Source organism: Symphodus melops (assembly GCF_947650265.1).
Source record: "Symphodus melops genome assembly, chromosome: 2".
In the NCBI taxonomy this organism is placed as follows: domain Eukaryota; kingdom Metazoa; phylum Chordata; class Actinopteri; order Labriformes; family Labridae; genus Symphodus; species Symphodus melops.
In genome coordinates, this window is record NC_136692.1 from 14,326,317 (window position 1) to 14,348,795 (window position 22,479).

Genomic DNA, 22,479 nt, shown 5'->3' on the forward strand with positions numbered 1-22,479 from the left:
ATCGTAAAGCATTTGATGTCGGAGACAATAAACCATCAGGTAAATATGGTGAATGGCTGCATTATGAGGCTATAGAAGTTTAGCTAACAAGTTAAAATATGTAATTTTACAAAGATATAGTACAGCTTCTGGTTTTACAGAACTTTTGTTGTAAAGTTGTGTTGCCTTTTCCTTGAGCATATTATTACCTCAAAATCATTAATAAAAATGTCACGAAACCTGACTATTTTTGTTTGATTGTTAGTTTTTGCTGACGCAGACATGTTTTTGTGGGTTGGAGGATGTTGTATAAACCAAAACGCCCTTTGTAGCTTGACTAAACATGTTTGGCACAAAAGTAGCACAATTTTTAAAGACAAGATGGTGGGGCAAAAAATACAATACAAGGGTAAAATGAAGAATTAGAATGAACTCAGTTACATCCTGGCTTTATGACCCAGGATTTTTTTAAATGTCTCCTTTTTTTTAAGTTAATTGTACATAAAACTACATATTTGTGTGATAGGTGAATATGATTATTTTACCTTCAGCGATTTGAAATCAGCATTGCTTATCTACATATATATATATATGTAGATATATATGTATATATGTATATCTCAACAGCCATGGGCAGGCAGATGTTCATTCCTTCTGCAATGAACAAAGTCAAATAGACCCCCCCCCCCCCCCCCCCCCTTTTAGAAGCTTTTGTTTTTAACAATCCTCTTTTAATATATTGCACTTTCTGTTTTTAATGTAAGTTGTGTTTAGTGTTTGTCAAAGGAGAATTTGCGTTACTAATTTCTGAGCTGTATACTGACATGACAGTTTAGGTGTTTTATGCCTAACCTGCACTCATTAAACCACTACAACAACAGAGAGACCGACTGTATGCAGTAGCTATACCAGCAACAAATAATTCACAGGTTCACAATATGTTTTATGTGTTTTATTCTCTGCACAGGTTCAGGTTAATTCTCAGAAATGAATATGATGTATTTCATGCTCTTGCCACAAACTGGTTTCTGTTTCGTTTATGTTCTAAGATTGAAATTGTGTTTCTATTGAAACATAATTTGAATAAGATCAAACCATTCTTTACTTGCCCCATCCCCGGCCAAGTATGACAACATATAATGAGACAATCTTTAAGAATCTTTACTTTTTTTTAGATGATGGAAATGGTTACAGTACAGTAATTGCTGCTGTCAGAGCATTTTCTTAAATGATCTGAAGTTTCAATAAAGTTGAAGTTTGAAATAGCATCATCAAATTAAATTGCACAACAATAACCTCATACAGTTACTGATGGAACAAATTTGCCAACTTCCTGTCAACAGCACAACCAAAGGAGTTGAAATGATTCAGGACACTTGTGCTGAGGGCGGGAAGGCCCACTGTTGACGTACATTCATCTGTTGGGTCAGGTTAATATGTGGCTCCTTGGCGTGAGTCCACAAACACGCTAACAAACACAAAGTCTACCAGTTGGATATGTCAATCCTTTTCAATTTATTTCAACATAATAAAGACTTGTGAATTAAAAAAAAAAAAAGGAAATGCTTGACTCTTGCCTTAGTATTCAACTTTAACCGCAATGCGCCATGGTCTAAAACCATTGATCTTCCTAGTGTGCAAACCCTGCTGGTCATCAGCGTCAGTTAAATATGTTTTGGCTTTACAGTGCCACCCAGTAGTCGTAGCCCAATAACCAAAACACCAAAAATGGCTCCAGCACCCACTAAAGAGAACTTCAAGATGTTTGATTGTCCAGGGTTTCCTTCTTTGCTGGTGTCTGTATCAGGAGACGATGCATGCTTCAACTGTTGGTCATCTGTACAGTGATTTAGGTGGAAGTGAAATACACAAAATAAAAATCATTGTAAAAGAAAAACACTTACAAACAAGCAAACAGGGCATATTAACAGATCATATTTTGGTAAAGTTAGATTGACCACAGCTAGTTTAGCACTAGATGGCTTTGCGTAGTATAAATACTGAAAACAGAGAAACGGCTAGCCTGGCTGTAAAGAGATATTTTCTTCAAAATGACCAAAATTCTACTTTATTCATAGACAATGGCTAGACCACAAAACCTTGTTGGTTATCAAACTGTGGCTGGCTGGAGTACAGTATCAGTCAAAATAAGGAAACAGTTTTAAAAGGTTAAGTATTTGCCTATACTGTAGAAATGCACTTACTTGAGGCTTGTCTCCCACTGTTTATAACTGGTGTGGATCTGGATGGACTGCACATAGTGTCTATAATGGAGACATTATTTGACAATTTAGATTTGAAACAGTATAAAATTAGCAAACGGAGTTTAATCCTGATGCCAATCCTAATCATTCTGCACATAAACATAATCGTGTGTTGTCTTTGGCTGTGCTGTAACAGATTTTTTAAATTTAATTCCAAAATGGGTTGTTTTAAATCTAGTCTTATACACATTCTTCTCAATAAAATTAACAGGAAAAACTCATCATCACTGCAGCATGATTTTGATTAATCTGTTATGTTTGCTGGGAGAACTGAAAGATCGAGGTCTCTTTTCCATGGGAAGATAGTTTAAAAAACGTAAGGTTGGAGCTCTCAGAAAACAACAACAGAGCCACATAATCTGAACTGAAGGAGGTTTCATACAGACTCTGACTTTACATACGTTTTAAAAACACACAGGGAATTGTGAGATAATGTGTCTCAGTAATTACGTACAAATCCCACCTAATTTTGACCATCTGGCTACAAATTCAAGTTTTGCAAACAACAGCCAAACAACACGAGTAGCCGACATGAACACAACATGCAACCCTTTACAAATTTGAACTCTTCTAAACTCCATCAAACCTATGGATATAAATATGAATCTACTTTTGAAAGCTTACACAGTAAACATTCAGATGAGTTAAACAGTTGCATAAAAAAGTTTGATGTTTTCTATCAACTATAGATCTGCCGAGGTAACCATGTTCTATATTATCTCGGGAACATTTCCATGACAAAAAGTATTTTTGAGGCGAAGTTTAGCAGAAAAACTCTTTACTTACTACAACATGCCAGATGGAAGAGCTGCAGAACAATCATCAAAGTAGCTGCTTGAATAAAGATACCCATACTCCAATTATCAATTGTTACTTTTTTGAGTGGAAAATCAAACTGCTGAATATGTGGATGTCTGAAAGGGAATGAGATGCTTCCTGTTTTTGCTTGCTTTTGTTGAGGATTAAATTATGCAGTGCCACCTCTATTCAAATTCAATCGCTGTATGTTTCCTTGAATTTTGTCTTTGAAGTTACATTGAAAATGAAACCGCAGCATTTCGTTTCCCATCAGACTAGCTCAAGTTTTAGGTAATTTCCATGTCAAAACGAAACTAAAAGTTGTAATTACAGAGGGGATTTCTGGTCACATACTAAACTTGTTTTCTCTTTTGGTTGCTGTTATAACAACCTGATAAAAATACACAAAGGATTATGTTGCTAAAAAAACATATACATTTAAAGTTCCCCATGGATTTTGTTGTGACTATTTATTCAGACTAGCTTTTTTTTTAAGAAGTTGCATTTTCACTAACTTGCAAAAGGTGTTACAAATCGACTTATACAACTTCAGGCCTGAAGCGCAAAAAAACGGATCACAATGAAGAAAAAAATTGAGCATACCAGCAAATTTTATAAGTCGTTTAAACCAGGGGACAATATCCATAAAATAAGAATTTATAAAAAGATTACGACTTATTATTCCTTATTGCGATAGAAAAGGTCAAACAAAGGAATCCACACAATGTTCTTCTGTATCTTGATTTTAAGGACTAAAAAGACCTTTAGCATAACCTGTATAGGGGAGGCTGCATAGGTAAATGTAAAACTGAGAAACATAACCATGAAGCCAAGGTTGTTACAGGATGTTTCCGTCTTTAGGCAATACATGCCAATAACAAAAATAGCCAAAGTTGCCTTCTAACAGGTTTTTGAGGTGAGGTGGCTCAACTAACCTCACTGGCTCATCGTCTCCTTATTCTCACTAAATTTAACTTCTCCACTTTTGTATTGTGCTCCTCTAACCCACCTTATGATTTGTTTTTAGATGTTTTTCAAGTTTCGAACGTGCGTTTGCAGACTGCAGTGGTGATTGTTAAGTGGATAAACAGTAGGCTGTTGGCTTGCTCTGTCTACAGGGACATCATGGACATCAAGGATTAGACAGTAAGGTTGTGTCAGCAATGTCAGAGGCAACAATTTCAGTTTAACACACAGTTACTGTGCAAACTGCAGCAGGGGCACAGCTTTATTCACACATACAGACATAACACTATGAATCAGCTCTACCACAATCGTTACCTTAATTCACATGCTCTATCAAAGTGGAACTGTAAACACTTATTATTTACAACCACATAACTGAACAGTGACTTTAATGTTAAAGTCATAAGAAACACATTTTTTCTAACTGGACATAAAAGGTTGATTTTGGACTGTGATAAAACACTCCTCTGCTTCAACTTTGTTGTGGGAAAATTGTAGCTTGCCTGGACCCTTATTGAGCAGTTAAACAGTGAGGCAACTGAAACGCTATTTCATTCAGAAACAGCAACACTACCGTAAAGCTCCTGTAAAATGTAGTTAAACAAATAATACAGCTATCTGTCGTGATGTTACTGACAGACACTGCATTTTGTTTAGAATTAATTATGTTAAGGGACTTGGCTGAGTTGATTAACCGGTGGGCATGTTGTAGCTGTTTGTCAGGAGGCTTCCGGCCCGCCTCAGCGTCGACTCTTTAAGTTTAAGACCGTAAGTAGAAAGTTTAAGACAGCATTTCCAATATGGCATCCCCCATTGATTGGCTTCAAATGTCTGTCTTGGAAACCAATGGATGATGTCCCCAAGACTATGTCCATGTTTGTATACAGTCTATACACACACATACTGTATGATAGAAAACACGATCAATCACAAAATATTAAGTTTTAAAGGCCATAGAATTTGAAAAACGAGACGTGGAATCATATAACAATAAAATGTAATTATAATGACTCGAAATGTAAAATTATTCCATATAGGGTATTTGGGCAATAAATAAATTATTTGGGAAACATGGAATGCAAATGGGGGACAGCAGAGGGGGAGAAAGGACTTGAAGTAATGATTAGTCACAGCATACAGCAGTGGCCAAAGATTCTGAGAGTAACAAATGTAAATTTCTGCCTGCTGTCTCAGTTCTTATGATGGCAATTTGCATATACTTTAGAATGTTATGAAGAGTAATCAGATGAATTGCAAATAATTGCAAATTCCCTCTTTGCCATGAAAATTCACCTAATCTCAAATGAATACATTTCCACAGCATTTTAGTCCTGCCAAAAGGACCAGCTGACATCATGTCTTCTGTTAACCATGGTTTCCTGCAAGGACGCATGTGCATTTCTCATTGCTTTGCACATAAAGGGCTTCAAAGGCAGGGATATTGCTGCCAGTATTTGCAACTAAATCAACCATTTATCAGATCGTCAAGAACTTCAAGGAGAGAGGTTCAATTGTAACATCAATACAGTAACATCCTGAAGGCAGCCATGACAATTCACCTAAGATGCGCTCAGGTTGACTCAATCTGCTCACAAAGCAAATCCAAACCAGAATAATATTACCAGACATCCATAAGAAGTTCATTAAAATTAATTCATATCTTTTACTTTTCTTTTTAAAAGTTGTGCAAATAAAAATGCTGTCAAGAAAAGACATGTTTATTCACATATTTAAAAACCCTTGCAAAAAACCCCCAAAAACTTCAGCACTCTGTCAATGTGCTTGAAAATGTGGCTGTTAAACAATGAATACAATACCTATAAATTCCCCTTAAACCCCATTGTTCTCATACTTTACAAGAGTTCAACATGATTTTATGACTACCTCATTAGCTCACATGGTGAATGAGTTTGACCTTGTGTAGCACTTTTCTGCTCTTCAGGCTACTCAAAGCGCTTTTAGATACGCCACTACCCATTCACTGATGGCAGAAGTATGTAAAGTATCCATCTGCATAAACAAATCACTGAGCCAAAGCCACCCCTCAGTTATGACCTCAGTGAACTCATGTGACAGTGATCGTGTTGCTGTAATCTCCGGTGTTTCTAACACTAAATGTGGTTGTTGGTTTGTCTGAAGATCACATCCTCTAAAATCCCCTTTCCCCTGCCTGAAATGTGACCAGAAGTTCAACTTCCCTTCAGTGGTTGTCAACTTCTGAGAATTTATTTATTTTGTTTCACTTTAATTTTTTATTTTAAGACTGACAACTGATCATAAATGCTTCGTTCATTTAGTTTAAAGGCCTAAAACATCAATTTATTATATTCTTTCAAAACCTAATTTAAAGAAAATACTTTCTTAACGTTAACCTTTATTTTGGTGAAATGAAAAGAAATAGTATGTATTTAATAAATGTTTGAGCTTTGCTTGTAAACATGCTTGGTAACATATCACCTATTTTCACATGAGGTTGTGAGAGATCTGCCACCAGCACCATGTGCGAGTGTCAGACTGTTTAAGCTTACTATCTGTACAAAGAGCTGGGCTACATCATTACTGGGAACTGAAACATGCCTGACTGCTCCACCTTCTCCCAAACAGCTCTGAAAGAACATGCACAGACAAGTTTAATAAGGTTAATGAGTGATTCAGTTAAAGACATGGCTGTGAACTATTGAATTTAAGTGTGTGTGTATTTCCTGTTGACCCAGTTTTTGTGTCCGTTTTCTGAGTTTGTCTTTAACATGTTGGGGTTGATGTCAGCAATAAATACTCTAACTGTAAATGTATGAACTCTCATTTCTGTATGCTACCACCTTGATTCATGGCCAGCAGCCAGTTAGCAGGGGAACAGGCTCATTCTGTGACTTCCTGCCCTCCCTGCCCTCCCTGCCTGCATGGATGTGTGTGATTGTTTGGCAGTCAATAAGCAGAATGAGGAAATAAAGTATTTACCCCTTGCTCTGAGTCAGTTTGAGACACATGTTCAAGATTTAGCAAACTGAATATCTCAGCCAGCAGTATAAGTGAAAAACTATGAAAATGTGTTTTAAAATAAAGAAGCAGCTACCTGATTTAGCATCACTAAATTAAACAAGAAATGTATCTCCCATTTTTGCCAATATAAAACATCCAGTTCATTTAAAGTATTTCTTATTATCTTATTTATTTAAAAGTTTCCCTCTTTGCACAGAAGGACTAAAGAAAACGATCAAAAAAGAATCAAATCTACCAGCCCCCTTAAAGACTTCCTAAACAGACTTTGTGTTATTTTAAAAAATCAGAAAATGAGGGTGAAATATCACATGCTGTGATAGGATTTTCAGCAAACTTGTATAATGGTTGTATGCATATGTCTCTTGTCATAACCTGTTTTTTTCTGCATGTCAGGGATCGCAAACAGAAGAATTAACCTATTGGGATGCGGAGGAGCTGCAGATGTTATACATGGACAGGACAGGTAACTATTTCCCCTTGTTTCCTGTCATAATGATAAACCTTGCTGAGTGGCTTCTTACGCTATCCTTAGTACATTTTGTAAGTCTTAACAACAACTGAACTTCCCAAATTGTGAAGTATTTTTTTTAGGAAAACCTGTTTGGTGTTGATTTATATTACTCTTTCCAAAGATAGGCCTAAAAAGTGAGGATGATTCTGAATCTGACATGTCAGAAAGCAAACCTGAATTGTTATTCTACTTTTAACGTGGGTTTACTCACCTTTAAAAAATAAATGATTTATCAACATAAAATAAAGCCATAGTGACAACTTCTTGCATCCTTAAAATAATCATAAAAATGAGCTCAAGGGAAGACTATAGTAGGCCTATACAACAATGCCCAGATGTTTTTTTAATTTTTTTTTTAGTTCAATGCCTCTGGTCTTTTTCAAGTTTATTGACATTTAGTCTGGCCTTTAAATGACTCCTGACCAACTTGCTCGGTGGAGGGGGCTGTAACTGAGGGGGGGAATTATAAATATGACAATAACCAGACTGGTAACACTGATGGAGTAACATGAGAAACAGTTGGATATCAAGAATGTTAAGTATGAAGGGAGGGGGCAGCTATAGGCTGAAAAAATGTGCTGTCAAGGGAAAAGTTATCTCACAGGCTGTGATAAGGGATTTTCAGGAATGCGATAAGGAAAGTATGTTTTGTAACAGCTGAAATTCCTCCACCAAAACACAGGCCTGATTAGACTTTAAGATCATGTGTAGGCAATTTGTTTTGAGTCTTTTAATTTTGAATGGTAGCCTGTACTTGGAGTATTGTAGTGTAATGTGGGACACTGACTAATGTGGGAACCCTAAGCTGCATTTATTTTTTCTTCTACAACATTGAAGTGAAAAAAGATTGGTGTTGAATGGAAGCAGGGGTGTCATGTTACTGAAACCACATGATGTAGCTGATGTGATGTCATAGTGGTGTGAAAATGTGGAAGTAACCTCCTTGAAAAATCAGTGTAACGGAAATAAATGTTATAAATATGAAATTTGTCACAGAATTATTTTGGCGATTTATTTGTGTATCGTCCCACTTTACAAAAGGTTGGTTTTAAAGCGGGACTGCATGCTTTGACTAATGTGGGACAGTCATCTAAGTTATTTACGAGAGGATCTGTGTAAATTATGGAAAAATACATTCCCTCCAAGTGTAGGCTACAATGTTTGGACTGATAAAATAAATGTGCCATTTTACCTATAAGAGCACAATAAGTTTATTCTTATTTTATGAGGAGACATCTTGGAGATTTTATATTAAGACTGTTTCTTCATATCATGTTTTCTTTATACGAAAAGATCTGGCAATTCGAAATATCTCAACATTTTCCACATTAGCCTAATCCACCTTATGTGGATTCATTCGAGGACATAACGTTTGAACAAAGTCGCGGAATTTCCAAGAAGTCACAAGCATCGGAAATCCTCTCTGACCAGTTTCATTTTCACGCCCCCCCCCCCCTCCCCAGTCGCTGATAGACGTGCTTTTTTCTCATCATGTCTTAGTCCCTCCTACCAATAGAAATGACGTGATTCTCAAAGCTACAGTAACCAGAGTCCTCTCCACAGAGTGACACAGGGAGTGGACAAGGGGCTGTACTTTAGACCAGCGCCGAAACATTCACTCCTTTTCTCGCTCCACGGTTAAACTTACCTTTTTATCCCCTGCCCGTTACTTTACGTGACGTCCAATATGAACAGGAAACACACAATGTTTTTCTTTGAAGTTATTTTTTTGTCTTTTATGACATTTCTACTCGACTTCCATGTATCAGGCTGTGGTGAGTTTTCCTAATGTAATTATCGCTTGATCGTTTATCTTAATGTTGTGCTTTCGGTAGACTTGCTTTCAAACACGATACCATAATGATTATGTTTTGTAGGCTAATATTGCATTGCCTCTTCTTATCGCTTGTTTCTTTTTTTATTTATTATCAGAGTACAAATGGACACTTGTTGCTTTGAATTCAGTCGTGAAACGTTTTACGTCTTGTATTGTGAAATAATGTATGCTCTAATTAGTTTTCTCCAGTGCCGTTTATGAGATGATGAGAATAACTGTTTTACATGTAGACAGTTGTTTTACTGTTCACTTTTTCTTGTGTGGGTTACAGAACAGAACTGTACAGACAAACCTGCGTTTACTCCATCCCATCTGGTAGTCAAGTATGGTGACAAAGCGTCTGTGATATGCAATGTATGTCAGCAAGTATGTCATGAGAACCAGACTAACTTAGAGCGGTCTGTGGGAGTCATAGAAAAAAACGGAACCACAATTTCATGGAGGACTGACAATTTGACCGAATGGGGACTATCTCTCCAATGCTATTACAGTACTGAGTCTGATGACCAGTGTTGTACCATCCTGCCCTTTACCTTATACAGTAAGTCAACCTGCTGATTAACTATAATAAACACACACACTTGTGACAATTGTATCATTGTTTTGAGAAACAAAATAATAATGTAGGTTATTCAGGATGTTTCACTTTGTTTGTCTCCACAGGGCCCCCAGATAAGGTGTCCATCAGCTTTGCAAACCACACCGGGCCATTGGAAGAGGGTTATTCGTACACTCTGCAGTGTACAGTACATAATGTTGCTCCTGTTGGAAAAGTTATGGCACTCTTCTACAAAGGAAATTCCATTTTTAAGCAACTACGGGTTCCAGATGATGACATAAAAACTATGACTAAATCCTATACTGTGAACATCGTCCCCACTCACAGTGAAGATGGTGCTCAGTATTGGTGTGCTGCACAGCTTTACCTGGGATCTGAAGGACCACAGCCCCCTCCAGTGGTGGTTTCACAAAAAATGACCACCACGGTATACTGTGAGTCTGATAAGAGAAATCTTCTTTTTCAGTTATGAATAAAACCATTTTCTTCAATAAATGGTGAAGCAATGAGTCACTTGACTACTTGGTGTGCACAACGGGTTGTTTGTAATCACGACCCAGCAAATTTGAATCACTCAACTCTGCATTCACATTCACAAACTGTCAAGTTATGACAAGTGGTGTCTAACTTTGATTTGTGTGCAACCATGTTGAATTCTCAAATTTGGCACTTTGGCTGTTTCCATCTTAGTCTTTTAAGGGCAGGAAGTGACCATATTTTAACGAGGGGTTAAGATTGTGATTTGTACACAATATTCTAGTTAACATCTACAAGCTAAACACTTAAGAGAATCATCAATTTAATTAACATTGGCTGAAGATAACAAATGAAAATCTTGCAGTGCTGAAGAAGACATGGAACGAGTAAAATGAAACCACACATTCTTTAAAAGTTGTTTATTAAACCTAGTCAGAAGTAGTTTTATTTCTTTTTTAACAGAATGCAGGTTTGAAGCACGTACATTTTGGTATTTTTTAAGACGCTGAGGCTTCATCGTCTATGTATGTCATACAATAAGATGATAACATATTTTTTGTCTAAACATTGTTCTGCAAACTAACTTTTGAAAAGATCTGTGTCTGTCAATGAAGGTATTCAGTTTATACTGAATAAATAGTGGATTCTAAAAGTAAAGCACAACTGTAAAGAACTATGAGAAACTGTTGAAGTATCCTCGCACGCTGCCCCTTATAACTTATTGAATATGTGACATTACATTAAAATGTTTACATTTCAAAATTGCTCCAATTTTTTCTTCTATGACATGTTATGTTTCTCCCTCATTACGTGAACACACAGATAAGCCTATGCTACAGGTGCCAACAAATCTAGGGGTGATTACCCTCACTGAAGGAGACCAGCTAAAACTGGATTGCTCATCTGTTGGAAACCCCATGCCCTCATACAACTGGACGCTTCCATCAGGTAGCCTTCATCCCTCCCAGAGCAGCATCCTCTCTATTGCGTCTGTATCTGCTGAACATGATGGGACATACATCTGTACTGTCAACAACATCTATTGGAATTTCACTGAGGTGTTTTATGTGGAAGTCCGAGGTGAGTTTTATATTTTTTCCATATCCACTTTCCAGTAATATGATTGTCAAAAAATACAGTCCAAGCTATGTAGGATCCTCTGTTTTCTGTCTGTGTGACAGGTGTCTTGGCATGCCCCTTTGATTTGCAGATCATTAGTGCCAAATTCAACTCAAAGGCCCCGACTTCTGACCAATGACATAACTGTAGTGTTAGACTGTAGAGATGCTAGAAACACATATTCTCTTAACTCAAGAAACAATCTATTTTACTGAACACTGGAAAGTGAAAAAGGTTTTGCTTCTGAATTTACAGTTATGCAGATGATAATTCTGTAAGCCTGGTAGTTTCCTTTATGTACAATCAATCAAACAAACATAGATGGAAACCCCATTCCATCTGCCAGAAAGATTCCCCCCTCCCCGAAAAAAAATGCATTGCAATTGTTTCTTTTAACAGTCAAAAAAATGGAGAAATGTGAATTTGTCTTTTTCTTCAGCATGTTCATGTGACAACATGGCTACACATATTAAAAACTAATAATTATTGTTAATAACTAAAAACAATCACTCTGCTTTTAAGGAACACAAAAATACATAAGTATTAATGGAAGTTTCTTTCATAGCTGATACAAAAACTCCACACAGGGTTAAAGGAAAATGAGTACAGTATGAGAACCCTTTAGAATCTTTCAAACAACAGCTACTGTCTTTATTCTAACAGTGCACATAGTATCTTATTCCTGTTAGCAAGGAAGTGGCTGAATGTTTTTGTGGCTGCTTTTGTTGGCTAGCGTTGAATTTTCACCCCCCCCCCCTTTTCCCTCATCTCTTCACAGCCAACTACATCGTATACATAATTGTTGGTATACTATTGGCCGTTGTTCTGCTTCTCATCATTGGGTTTACCGTATGGACCCGCTACTACAGACAAAAACGAATGGGACGATACAACCTGCGGGACGTTTTCCGCTTTCGCTCAGGACGCTCTGCTGTACCCACTGTAGAGTGAGTGGACAGGAAAGCCTGAAATGTGTATGGAACATAATGGAGGATTTGCTACATGAAGAGTTGAAATTCAAGTGGCTCCCCTGTGGCCACAGCTTCATCTGTTTGACCCTGGTGAGCAACCGTTTCTACTCTCCTACTACCAATTGGCCTTTTCGCTCTTCTAAAGATAGATTTAGATCGAATGCCTTTTTTGTTTAACGAGGGCTGTACATATATAACAGTATTTTGTTCATTGTTGAGAGAGTGAAGATTTCTTAGGTCATATCTTTTGACCCGATTGATCAGACACAACAGGGTATGCTGTTTTTTGTGTTCCAATCGGAATGAATACATGCAACTGTATTTCTGTGTCTGTAGTGGTCAGTTACTTTGTTTCTTATAACGATAAAAGACAGGTCACATGATTTTTTGCTGCTCTTTTTAGTAGGACACTATATTTATGAAACATTTTTCATAAAGGTGCATTGGTCAAACACTGTTTTCAGCTCCACCAGCCATGTCTAAATTATCTTAGTATTGGTGTCAACTTTACAGGCGAGAGTTTAAGTAACTGCTCGTTAGTTTGATAAAATGGAAAGAAACTGTTTGAAGTTGAGATGTTCTCTCTTAATACATTAAAACAGGTCTGGGAGGTGAACTGATATAAGGGAAACCTCAAGAGTGAAAACAGTCTATAAATACTGAGGTTTAGATCCAAAACAACCCGAGTTAATTTTTAATATTGTCAATTGCCGAATCTCAGTTAATTTCAATAATAAGTGAAAGTCCTGTTAAGTCAACAGTCACCATAGAATGTGTGCTGCTCCTTAACACTCTCATACACAAGTTAATGTGGAGGTGTGCGGGAATTAACAAAATAACTACAGAACCGATCGTCATTCTTCAGAAAGGAGAATTGAGACATTATTGTTGCCATGGGGAAATTATTTATCCACTCTTCAAACTGAATACAATGAAACTTAAGAACCTGGTCGATTTAAAAACTTTTCAAATCATTTACAGAAAAAAAAAACTTAAGGAATGTTTCCAAAGGTTTGCTGAGCAAAAGGGAAAATAAACACAATCTCAGCAGTTGATTTATGTACAACAAATCAAGCAGGGACAACATATGTGAAACTTCATTGTGAGGAAATTAAAACCTATAAAACATTAGGATCCTCTGATTCATGCTCTGTTGCATTACAACCACCTTTTTGCCCAATATTTAACACAGATGTACTGAACCATTGAGTCTGTACCATCTACCTACTGATGTGACTTATGTTCTATTTGCTTGTTGTTGCTTAGCTAGTTAACTGTATTCAATTGTTTCATTTTGGCGTTTGAACAATTGATAAAGCCTTAAAAAACGTGGTAGGACTAGGTCTTTTTTTTTTTTCAATTCATCCTACACTATTCACCAACATGGACTTGTAAAAGACAACAGGATGGATGTTGTCATTGTTACTTTCTTGTTTGTTTGTATACTGTATTTGTTATATTTGAAATGTCCAAAATAAAGCTACAAAATGAGATAACTAAATGAAAGAAAAGGTACATTGGTAATGTAATAATTATCAACATCTGTTGTGCGTATTGGCCATATTGGCCAATACAAACGTCCCATAAACAAGGTGTACTGTTTAGTTTCATTTCTCTGAAGGACTAGAGGGGCTGGAGTGTATTGTTTTTTATGATATGAGCTTGATTTAACCCACAGCTGCTGTACTGAAGGATCCTGTATGCTGGTTCGTTTACGACACATGCTTGCTTAAAAAAAATAGTAAGCTGCAAAATGTACAGTTTTTTATGTGAATAAATGAAAGCCCTTTGTACAAAAAATTGCCTACATGTTTTTTAAAGAGATGTCATTGTATTTTAAAGTAATTACAAAGACAGTGAATTACAATACAACATGCCGTGCTTTCTGTTTGTTAATTGTGTTAACTTTAAGAATAGAATTACATATTGCTGTCATCCAGTGTCAGAGTCTGCTCTTAAATGCATCATTGCATGTGGCAAGGGTTTGTGGCCTTGCTCATTTGATTTTGCAGTGTGACAAAATGGAAAGTAAAGTAAACCCAAAGCCACTACAAGAACAGGAAAAAGTAGTTACAGATTTCCTGTTTATGGGATTCTCTGTTGCCAGGCTGTGTTAACTCCTTCAGAACTCTTGGTTTTGTGTGGTCTTACAGGAAACCCCATTGCAGAGATTTAGCCTTGGGTGGAGTAAGTTAATGCATCCCAGAAATGTTTCTCTCTTATTTTTCTCTCCTAAATATCCCCTCTCCTCTCCTGCCGAGAAAAAAACGTGATAAGTAAAGGATAAGATACATCTCAGTTATTTTCTTCTGAATTTGTATTTCAAGAACATTATTAATGAAATAGTCCTAGCAACGTCATGTGTGTACTAACACTTCAACTGTAAAGGAATGACTGCTTTAATTTTTTCAGCTATATGTAGATGTGTTCACAAAATGACAAGCAGCTTAAAACTGAAAGCATTGAACTCCAGGAAACACCTGTGCTGGTCTGGACCTCTTTTCCAGTGTACAGAAAGTATGTGCTTGGACTCATACACTTGTTTCTGTTTGAATTATGAACATGAAAAAAACGTTTTGGAGTAGAGGCAACATATGTGTCGGCCAAGAATAACACTGTCATAATAACAGTGTTTAAATATAGCCTACTAACTGAAACTGTATGTGTAGCCTAATAGGCCTATGCAAGGTTAATTATTATTGTAGCACTGGCCTATAAAAAACTTCTCATCAAATTAAATAATTATTCAGCTTTCTTTAAGTTATTAGAGAGAAACACAACACTGTCCATAATCATATTACTGTGTCACTATAATTTAATTGTATTATAGTTAGCCTGCAATTCGAGTTTTCAGCTGTATTAAGGCAATCAGCGCTTCTTGATGACGTGTGTTGATTGGCTTACAGGCGCGCGGGCCTGGAGAAAGCGGATTTCTGTAAACGGCTTGGCGCGTGCTCCCTCGCTAAGAAGATTGGGAAACTAGACGTTTCTGTCTCGTGCACTGAAGTAGTCTCGTTTGTGGTTCTTGGGGGAATAGCAGTGCTTTTTTTTTTTCTTTCATTGAAATTTTAACTTATACTTAAAACCTGAGGAGAACGGGGCAAAAGGACCTGGAGGATGAGCACCAAAGTGGGGATCGACTACAGTGTCTGGGATCACATTTATGTGTCAGACGATGAAGATCTTACCAGTCCGTTCGTCGACACACCTAGCTTGTTCAGAATGAGACATCGGGTCAGCAGTGAATCTTGTTTGTAGTTTGTAGAAGATACTATGACAAGGAGAAACAAACTCTAGAGGAAGTTTACAAAACCAGGGTGTTAGGGAGTGACCTATGTAGGTCATTGTGAGTTTGAAATTGAAATTTAGCAAAAGCAAGTCAATTGGTAGCTTTCTTTTTTTTTTGACAACTTAGCCTACACGTGATACAGTATAGTTACAATTGTTACACATTAGAAAAGGTTTTTATAATAAATCAACTATATTTTAAATCAACAGTTACAATGTTGCTATATTAAAATAGTTACAATATTATAAAGGTTAAAACATAATACTGTTACAGTTTAAACAATAGTTAGCATATAATAACTGATACATATAGGCCTACAAGAAATTATATTAAAACTGGCTGTACAAAGCGAAGGAAATGACAACATGATATAAAGGACAGATGATATAGAGCATGCATGATTAAATTTCAAGCTGACTGGCAACATACAAGATAAAAGAAATTAATAGAAAAAAATCTTTACAAATAACAGGATGTTTGGCAGCAGTTAAGAAAAATATACAATCTTAACAGTCTTAATATCCCAGATGGTTTAAAATCGTCCAAGACAATATTAGCTACTATTGGACGATAGGAGAAATACAATATATAAGTGTATTCGCTTTTGTAGGACTTTGATTTTCAATTTTCTCTTTGGAAATAATATTTTGATCAAGTTGTATTATTAGTCTAGATTCTTCCAGAGTCGCATTGCATGATTGCCTAACCAGCTCAGAACTTTCCACTAGGCTAGTAAGTGGATCATTATTTAGACCAACGGTTGACAGCTTCTACATCAGGTCATTTACAAGTTAACTGTTCCCCATTTTAATTTTATTGTTTGTATGGATCAGGGACAGCCAACATTTTTGGCTTGAGTCCCTTTAAAGTGTCCATATGGTAACTGTTGAAAATGGCTCTGTGGTTTATGACACATCTGCCATAAGCCTGATAGACTGAATGTGTTAAAAAACAAAGTTTGGATCAATCGATCACAAGTAATAATGGATCTGTTAGGATTGAGCAGAAAGGTCAAGCTCCATCAGTATGGTCCTGGTTCAACAGTTTAGAGTGTGTTGGGTCTGAAGAATTTCCCTGATTTCCTATATGTGCTTTTCCGGATATTCATAAAACCTGGTGTCTGTAAGTTTGTTTGGTGAGATGTGGGAAAGGCAGAATAATACAATTGACTAATATGTTTGATTATCTAAAGGCTTACTGAGGTTTAGCATCATTGTTTCTTTTAACTAATGCAAGCACATCTAAACATGGGTTCTTTTTTCATGATGACCACATGAAGCTGAAAAAGTCATTCTAACTACTAAATTCTATGCACTTTGTTACTATTCTACATTCTCCATCAGAATCTGATTAAAAAGAACAAAGCCACAACAATATGGGATTTTTGTAGGTTATGAGTAATGAAAAGCATGTGATCAGAGTTCAGGTTGTTCTGCTGAACAACGTGCACAATGATATAATATCTAATACCCTTCTAGCACTTCTCTTTATTGTATGTTCTGCAAGAAACGTTCAGAGTAAGCAGATATTGAAACAAAAGTAAAGATATCAATATTTCCATGATTGGTCAACATCAGCTATTTCTATCCGTTTACCTAATAGTCAAAGACAGTCTTACCATTGAAAACATGTAGTTCATTCATTTATTTTCATTTGGTAACTTCTTGCACTCTCCACAACAGTCACGGCTGGAGAAAATGGCTGAGTTTCAGCAGAGAGGTGAAGACCTGGAGCATAACTTTGCAGAGTGCAAGAGCCTCATAAAGGAAACTCAGGAACGGCTTAAAAAGCTGGAAGAAGAGAAGCAGGAGGGGGAGGAGGATGAGGAGAGAGAGCTTGAGCTGAAGAAAGTCCAGGCCCAGCTGAAAAAACTGAAAAAAGATGAAAAGTCATATGAAAGATGTATTGAAGAATACAGGCGGGAAGAAAAGAAAGTGCCTTGGAACGTGGACACGCTCAGTAAAGAAGGATTCAGCAAAGTAAGGCAAGGTCATCAAGGTCACACAATTTAGCTGGACTTCACTTGTTAGCGTACTGATTTATCTCTTTGTGTTTTTAAACGGTGTGTACCAGAGTGTGCTCAACATCAAGGCTGTAACGAAAGAGGAAACTGGGGAGGAAAAGGTGGAGAAGCACAAGACCTTTGTGGAGAAGTACTCAAAGGAAATCAAACACTTTGGTAAGCGTTTGTCTTGATGTGACGGTGTGTTTGTTGTCTTTAGTCTGTGGCTCTCTTGGATTGTTTCCTTCTCTCAAATGTAACTGACTCACTATGGGTGGTATTTGAATTCATGTTCAGCACCAAACAGGCTCAATAGAAAAGTGTTGTTCAAACCTTTACATTTTATATATGTCTTTGTTGTAACCGGTTAAAATCCAGTTTAGGATTGCATCTCTTTCTTACAGGGAGTCCTGCACTAGAGCGCAGGGTTATAGCAAAACAAATAATAGAAAGAAGATGAATATAACAGCCTGTTATGCCTCACCATAAGGCGGCCCTAAGGGGCTAACAACAAATCCCTCCTTTAAGTAAGTCAAAACTCATGGATGTGTTGTTAACACACAAACTAAGTCATTAAACGAAGAGCAACTCAAATACTCATTTAGTTAAACACAACAACACAATCCTTGGCTGAGAGGGACAACAGTCCCAACTCCCAAAGCCTTCCTCCTCCTGAACCAACACTGAGGCCAGGTGTAGCACCTATCAGTGATCAGTAGCTTCACCTGGACAGAGCTGAAGACAAGAGACAAACAGCACAGGGAAACACACAGCAGTGACACCTTCTCACGCTAAAGCATAAGTGAGCCCAATGACGCAGATTTCAAGCATTAAAGCATGAGGAAGGACATCTAAACAGCTACAATCTACTCTTCAAAGTAGAGATCAGTATAAAAGATAGAGTCAGGTTAAAAAATAATACTGTTTCTACATTTCAATTGATTTAAAAGGAAATGTATAAAACATCTCAGGTGCCCTTTTTGCAAAATAAATGCTCTTTCCCTTCTCCGACCATCTCTAAATAAGGAAGTATTCCCAGTTGCATTCAAATAGCACAAATGGAGACACAGCTTGTGTATAACCTAGTCATTCCACCCTAATGTCTCCTGTGTATTTAGTGTACATTGGTTGACAGCTCTCGGTTAGTGCAGCACAGTCTAATGAGAGACCTCTGTAAATACTGAAGAGGGTTTATGTATTAGTGTGAAGGGACTTCAGGTTTCAAATAGTTCAATGTGATGTTTTTATTCTTTATTTATGTCTATGTCATGTGCTGCCTTCAAGTGCAGTGATTTATATATGAATATGTGAGAACTGGTGATGCCACGTTTAGCCTTTCTTTGTATGTGTGCTGCAAAAAACTGCAGGGCGGCAAACTCATCAAACACATGAACATCTGGGGGCTTTTAAATCCTCACTCCACAGACCACATCACCACGAACACTCGCTGATATGAATAGTTTTAGTGTCGCATGTAAGCAATTAGTGAACAAGAAGCCTGCATGTTTGTTTGTTTGTTTGTTTTCAAATTTGTTTACTCCTCTTCATAATTAAACGGGCCGAATACGACTTGAGAGTGTTGAGTATTTAAATACAAGCTAAAGCTACGAGCTCGGGTGTTTGCTTTATGCATACCTCTTGCAACGTTTCCTATAAATATCATCATTGGGCTGTTTTCCTGGAATAAGAGGACCATGGTAACTTTAAGTCAAAGTGTGAATACACTTATAAAATGCTTAATTAGCAAAGACCACATTTCCACCAGTGGAGCTGAATTTGATTATGGCTTTAAGTTGGATGTGCTTGTGTTGTGCAACAGGTATGTTGCATCGCTGGGACGACAGTCAGAAGTATCTGTCAGATAACCCACATCTGGTGTGTGAAGAAACTGCTAATTCACTTGTTGTCATCTGTATTGATTATGAGATTGATGAGGTGAGTGCTGTCAGAAAAGTTTGTACATGCAAAGAAAAAAACAACAACAACAACAACACATGAAGCCATCTAAAGTATCTTTGCCCATGCAGAAACACGCTCTGATGGAGCAGGTCGCCCACCAGGCCATCGTCGTGCAGTTCATCTTGGATTTGGCTCGGACCCTAAAAGTCGACCCCAGAGGATGCTTCAGAGACTTTTTCTCAAAGATTAAGGTTGCAAACATGCTCACCTCCACCTGTAGCCAGGTCATACGTGGTGGTATATTTGTGGGGTTGTTTGTTGGTAAAAGTTCCTTTTTTTCTCGTTCTTGTCAGACTGCAGATAAGCAGTACCTGGACATGTTCGACCATGAGCTGGAGTTACTGAAGAAGAGGATCTGTAGCTGTGCGCAGAGTCGTATGGAGAGCGCTATGAAGGAGCTAGAGGAAGAGGAGAAGCAGAATAGACTGGGCCCAGGTGGTTTAGACCCTGTAGAGGTTTATGAAACACTGCCAAAGGTAAACAATTTACACTCACATGCAAGCAAACATCGAGGTCGGGTTATAGACGGTGATTTACAAAGAAGTGTATGTCTGTCCTGTGACATCCAATATTTAATTGTCCTGTTTTTAAAACAAGTTTGATTACTTATTCTTCATCTATAACAGGGTGTTTTTAATTATTATTTTCTTTTTTTTTATTTCAATACAGAAAAATCTGTTGAATATAAGCTCTCATTTTCTCATCATCTCATCTCAGATGATCTGTCTGCTTGACATGAGGAATGCTCTGTACATTTCACAGTTGAGTCTGAGGAGAGAGACTGCAGTTTTTCACAGATCTGTAAACGGTTGTTTTGAAAGTAAATGTTTGTGCAGTCTATTGATATGAACCATGCTGCCATTTGGATAATCAGATGAGTCAATACACAGCTTAGCAGAATTGACTCCACAGTCAGGCATGAGCTCACTGTGCAAGGTAAACAGCATTTATGCAGAGCTTTCAATCGAGCTTTGTCATAGGAATGTTTTAAATGTATTCTTTAAATTAATTTTACAGAGGTGAAGCTTTTTGATTGAATGACATAAAGTCCAAACTTTGATTATGTTGTGAGTTTGTATGAGTTTATTGTCTTTGAAGTTCATGTTTTTAGATTAAATGCTCACTCAACATCTCATGAGCACTTTGGTGTGTTTTCACAGGAAATACAGAGGAGCTTTGATGAGAAGAACATTCAGATGCTGCATGACGCTATAAGCAAACTCGACCCTGTGGTGAGTGTGATCGCAGCTAAGTCTTATCCTCAAACAAAAAGTTCAATATTCTGGTCAATAAGACCTACCGATCTTATGTTGTTTCTGTTTTCTTTCTTCCGGCAGGAAGGAAAGTACCACCTGATGAGGTGCATTGAGTCTGGACTGTGGGTGCCTGAATCAGAACAGGGCGATGATGAAGATGAGGAGGACGATGAAGACGATTAAACCAAGAAGGAGGAACGTACATGAGTTGTGAAAAAGTGGGATAATTCAATACACCTGTTCTTTGCTTTTATTTTAACCCTCAATACTCCTTGGTAGTTGACTGAGCATGTTGACATGTCCGAAACGTAATAACCTTAACGACGTAATGTTTATTTTTTATTATTTTATATTACAACCACTTTAGTCTGAAGTATTGTGATCAGAATCAACTGATACAAATCAACATTGGACTCTGGATCTGATGGAACGTATTGAATTGCACTTATTAAGTATAACTTTTAAGATACAAAAAAGGTCAAAGATTCATATTTCTACTACCTAATTTTATTGTTTTACTGTAGCCAACAGTGACCTCTTCTGGCTGTTTGGAGACTGACAGCCTATGAATGACATCAAAAGTCCACATCAATCTTGATCAAATTTGAGACCACAGGCAGCCAGAATTTAAATTCAATATAAGCTGATAGTTAATCTCAAAATGAGTGTTTTTTTTATCACAAACAAAGTGGGTCAATACTCAGAGTTTGAATCCTTATGCTTTCTTTGCAGCTCCTGCTACAAACACCTTCCTAAAAAATTATATTATCGAAAGCTGCAGCCTATCCAGTCTGCAAGTGGCCTCACGTGAACCCGATAGACTTCCAGAGAGAGTCTGCTTGCTAATTGAGTTCACTGGACTTTAATCAAAAACCTACAGTTCATGCAATATGGGTGGGATGTTGCAGTTTTTTAAATGTATAAATGTATATGTATGTAAATAATGGCCATCACAGCCAAAAAGAGAGAAAAGCTGCAATAACTGCAGTGTGTTAGGAATGCAGGACAAAAATGTGAAATGCTCTAAAAATATTGTATTAAAAAATTTAAAAAAGTATGGTCATCAATTACAATAGATTGATCTTGAAGATAAATAAAAAAATATATTAAAAAAAGTTGTAATAACTTAATATATATAGGTAATTAAATATTGAAATTGGCCATATGTGTGTTATATAACAATGTACAGAAACCATTTTCAGTCTTTTTTGTGGAGTTTTTAACATCCACAACATATCAGTCTTAGTTTGTGTTGAATTTATGAACTTTTCCACATGCTGTTGGTGTTCTGCCTTACTGCTGCAGCTCTCAATTGCTCTCACTTATATAATTAATTGCTTGGTTGCTTTCTTCCCCCTCCCCTCTTTCTCCTCCTCTGTCTGCCTCTCTCTCTCTCTCTCTCTCTCTCTCTCTCTCTCTCTCTCTCTCTCTCTCCTTTATAATTAATTGGTGGGTTTGATTTAGTGGTCTGCGCAGGATTTTTGAGGCAAAG

General features: G+C 37.1%; 2 protein-coding genes across 2 annotated transcripts; both read left to right on the top strand.

Moving 5' to 3' along the window:
- Positions 1–9,092: 9,092 nt before the first annotated feature.
- On the top strand, positions 9,093–14,273 carry LOC306819823 (vascular cell adhesion protein 1-like). Its single transcript, XM_079337394.1, has 5 exons — positions 9,093–9,293; positions 9,627–9,896; positions 10,019–10,348; positions 11,214–11,471; positions 12,289–14,273. Exons 1-5 carry the CDS (start codon positions 9,206–9,208, stop codon positions 12,459–12,461), a joined length of 1,119 nt encoding a protein of 372 aa, XP_079193520.1. The 5' UTR covers positions 9,093–9,205; the 3' UTR covers positions 12,462–14,273.
- Positions 14,274–15,429: 1,156 nt separating this feature from the next.
- Positions 15,430–22,060, top strand: LOC306819913 (hsp90 co-chaperone Cdc37-like). The gene is made up of 8 exons (XM_079337539.1): positions 15,430–15,715; positions 17,453–17,749; positions 17,844–17,949; positions 19,592–19,707; positions 19,800–19,922; positions 20,025–20,207; positions 20,892–20,963; positions 21,069–22,060. Exons 1-8 carry the CDS (start codon positions 15,599–15,601, stop codon positions 21,168–21,170), a joined length of 1,116 nt encoding a protein of 371 aa, XP_079193665.1. The 5' UTR covers positions 15,430–15,598; the 3' UTR covers positions 21,171–22,060.
- The last annotated feature ends 419 nt before the right edge of the window (positions 22,061–22,479 follow it).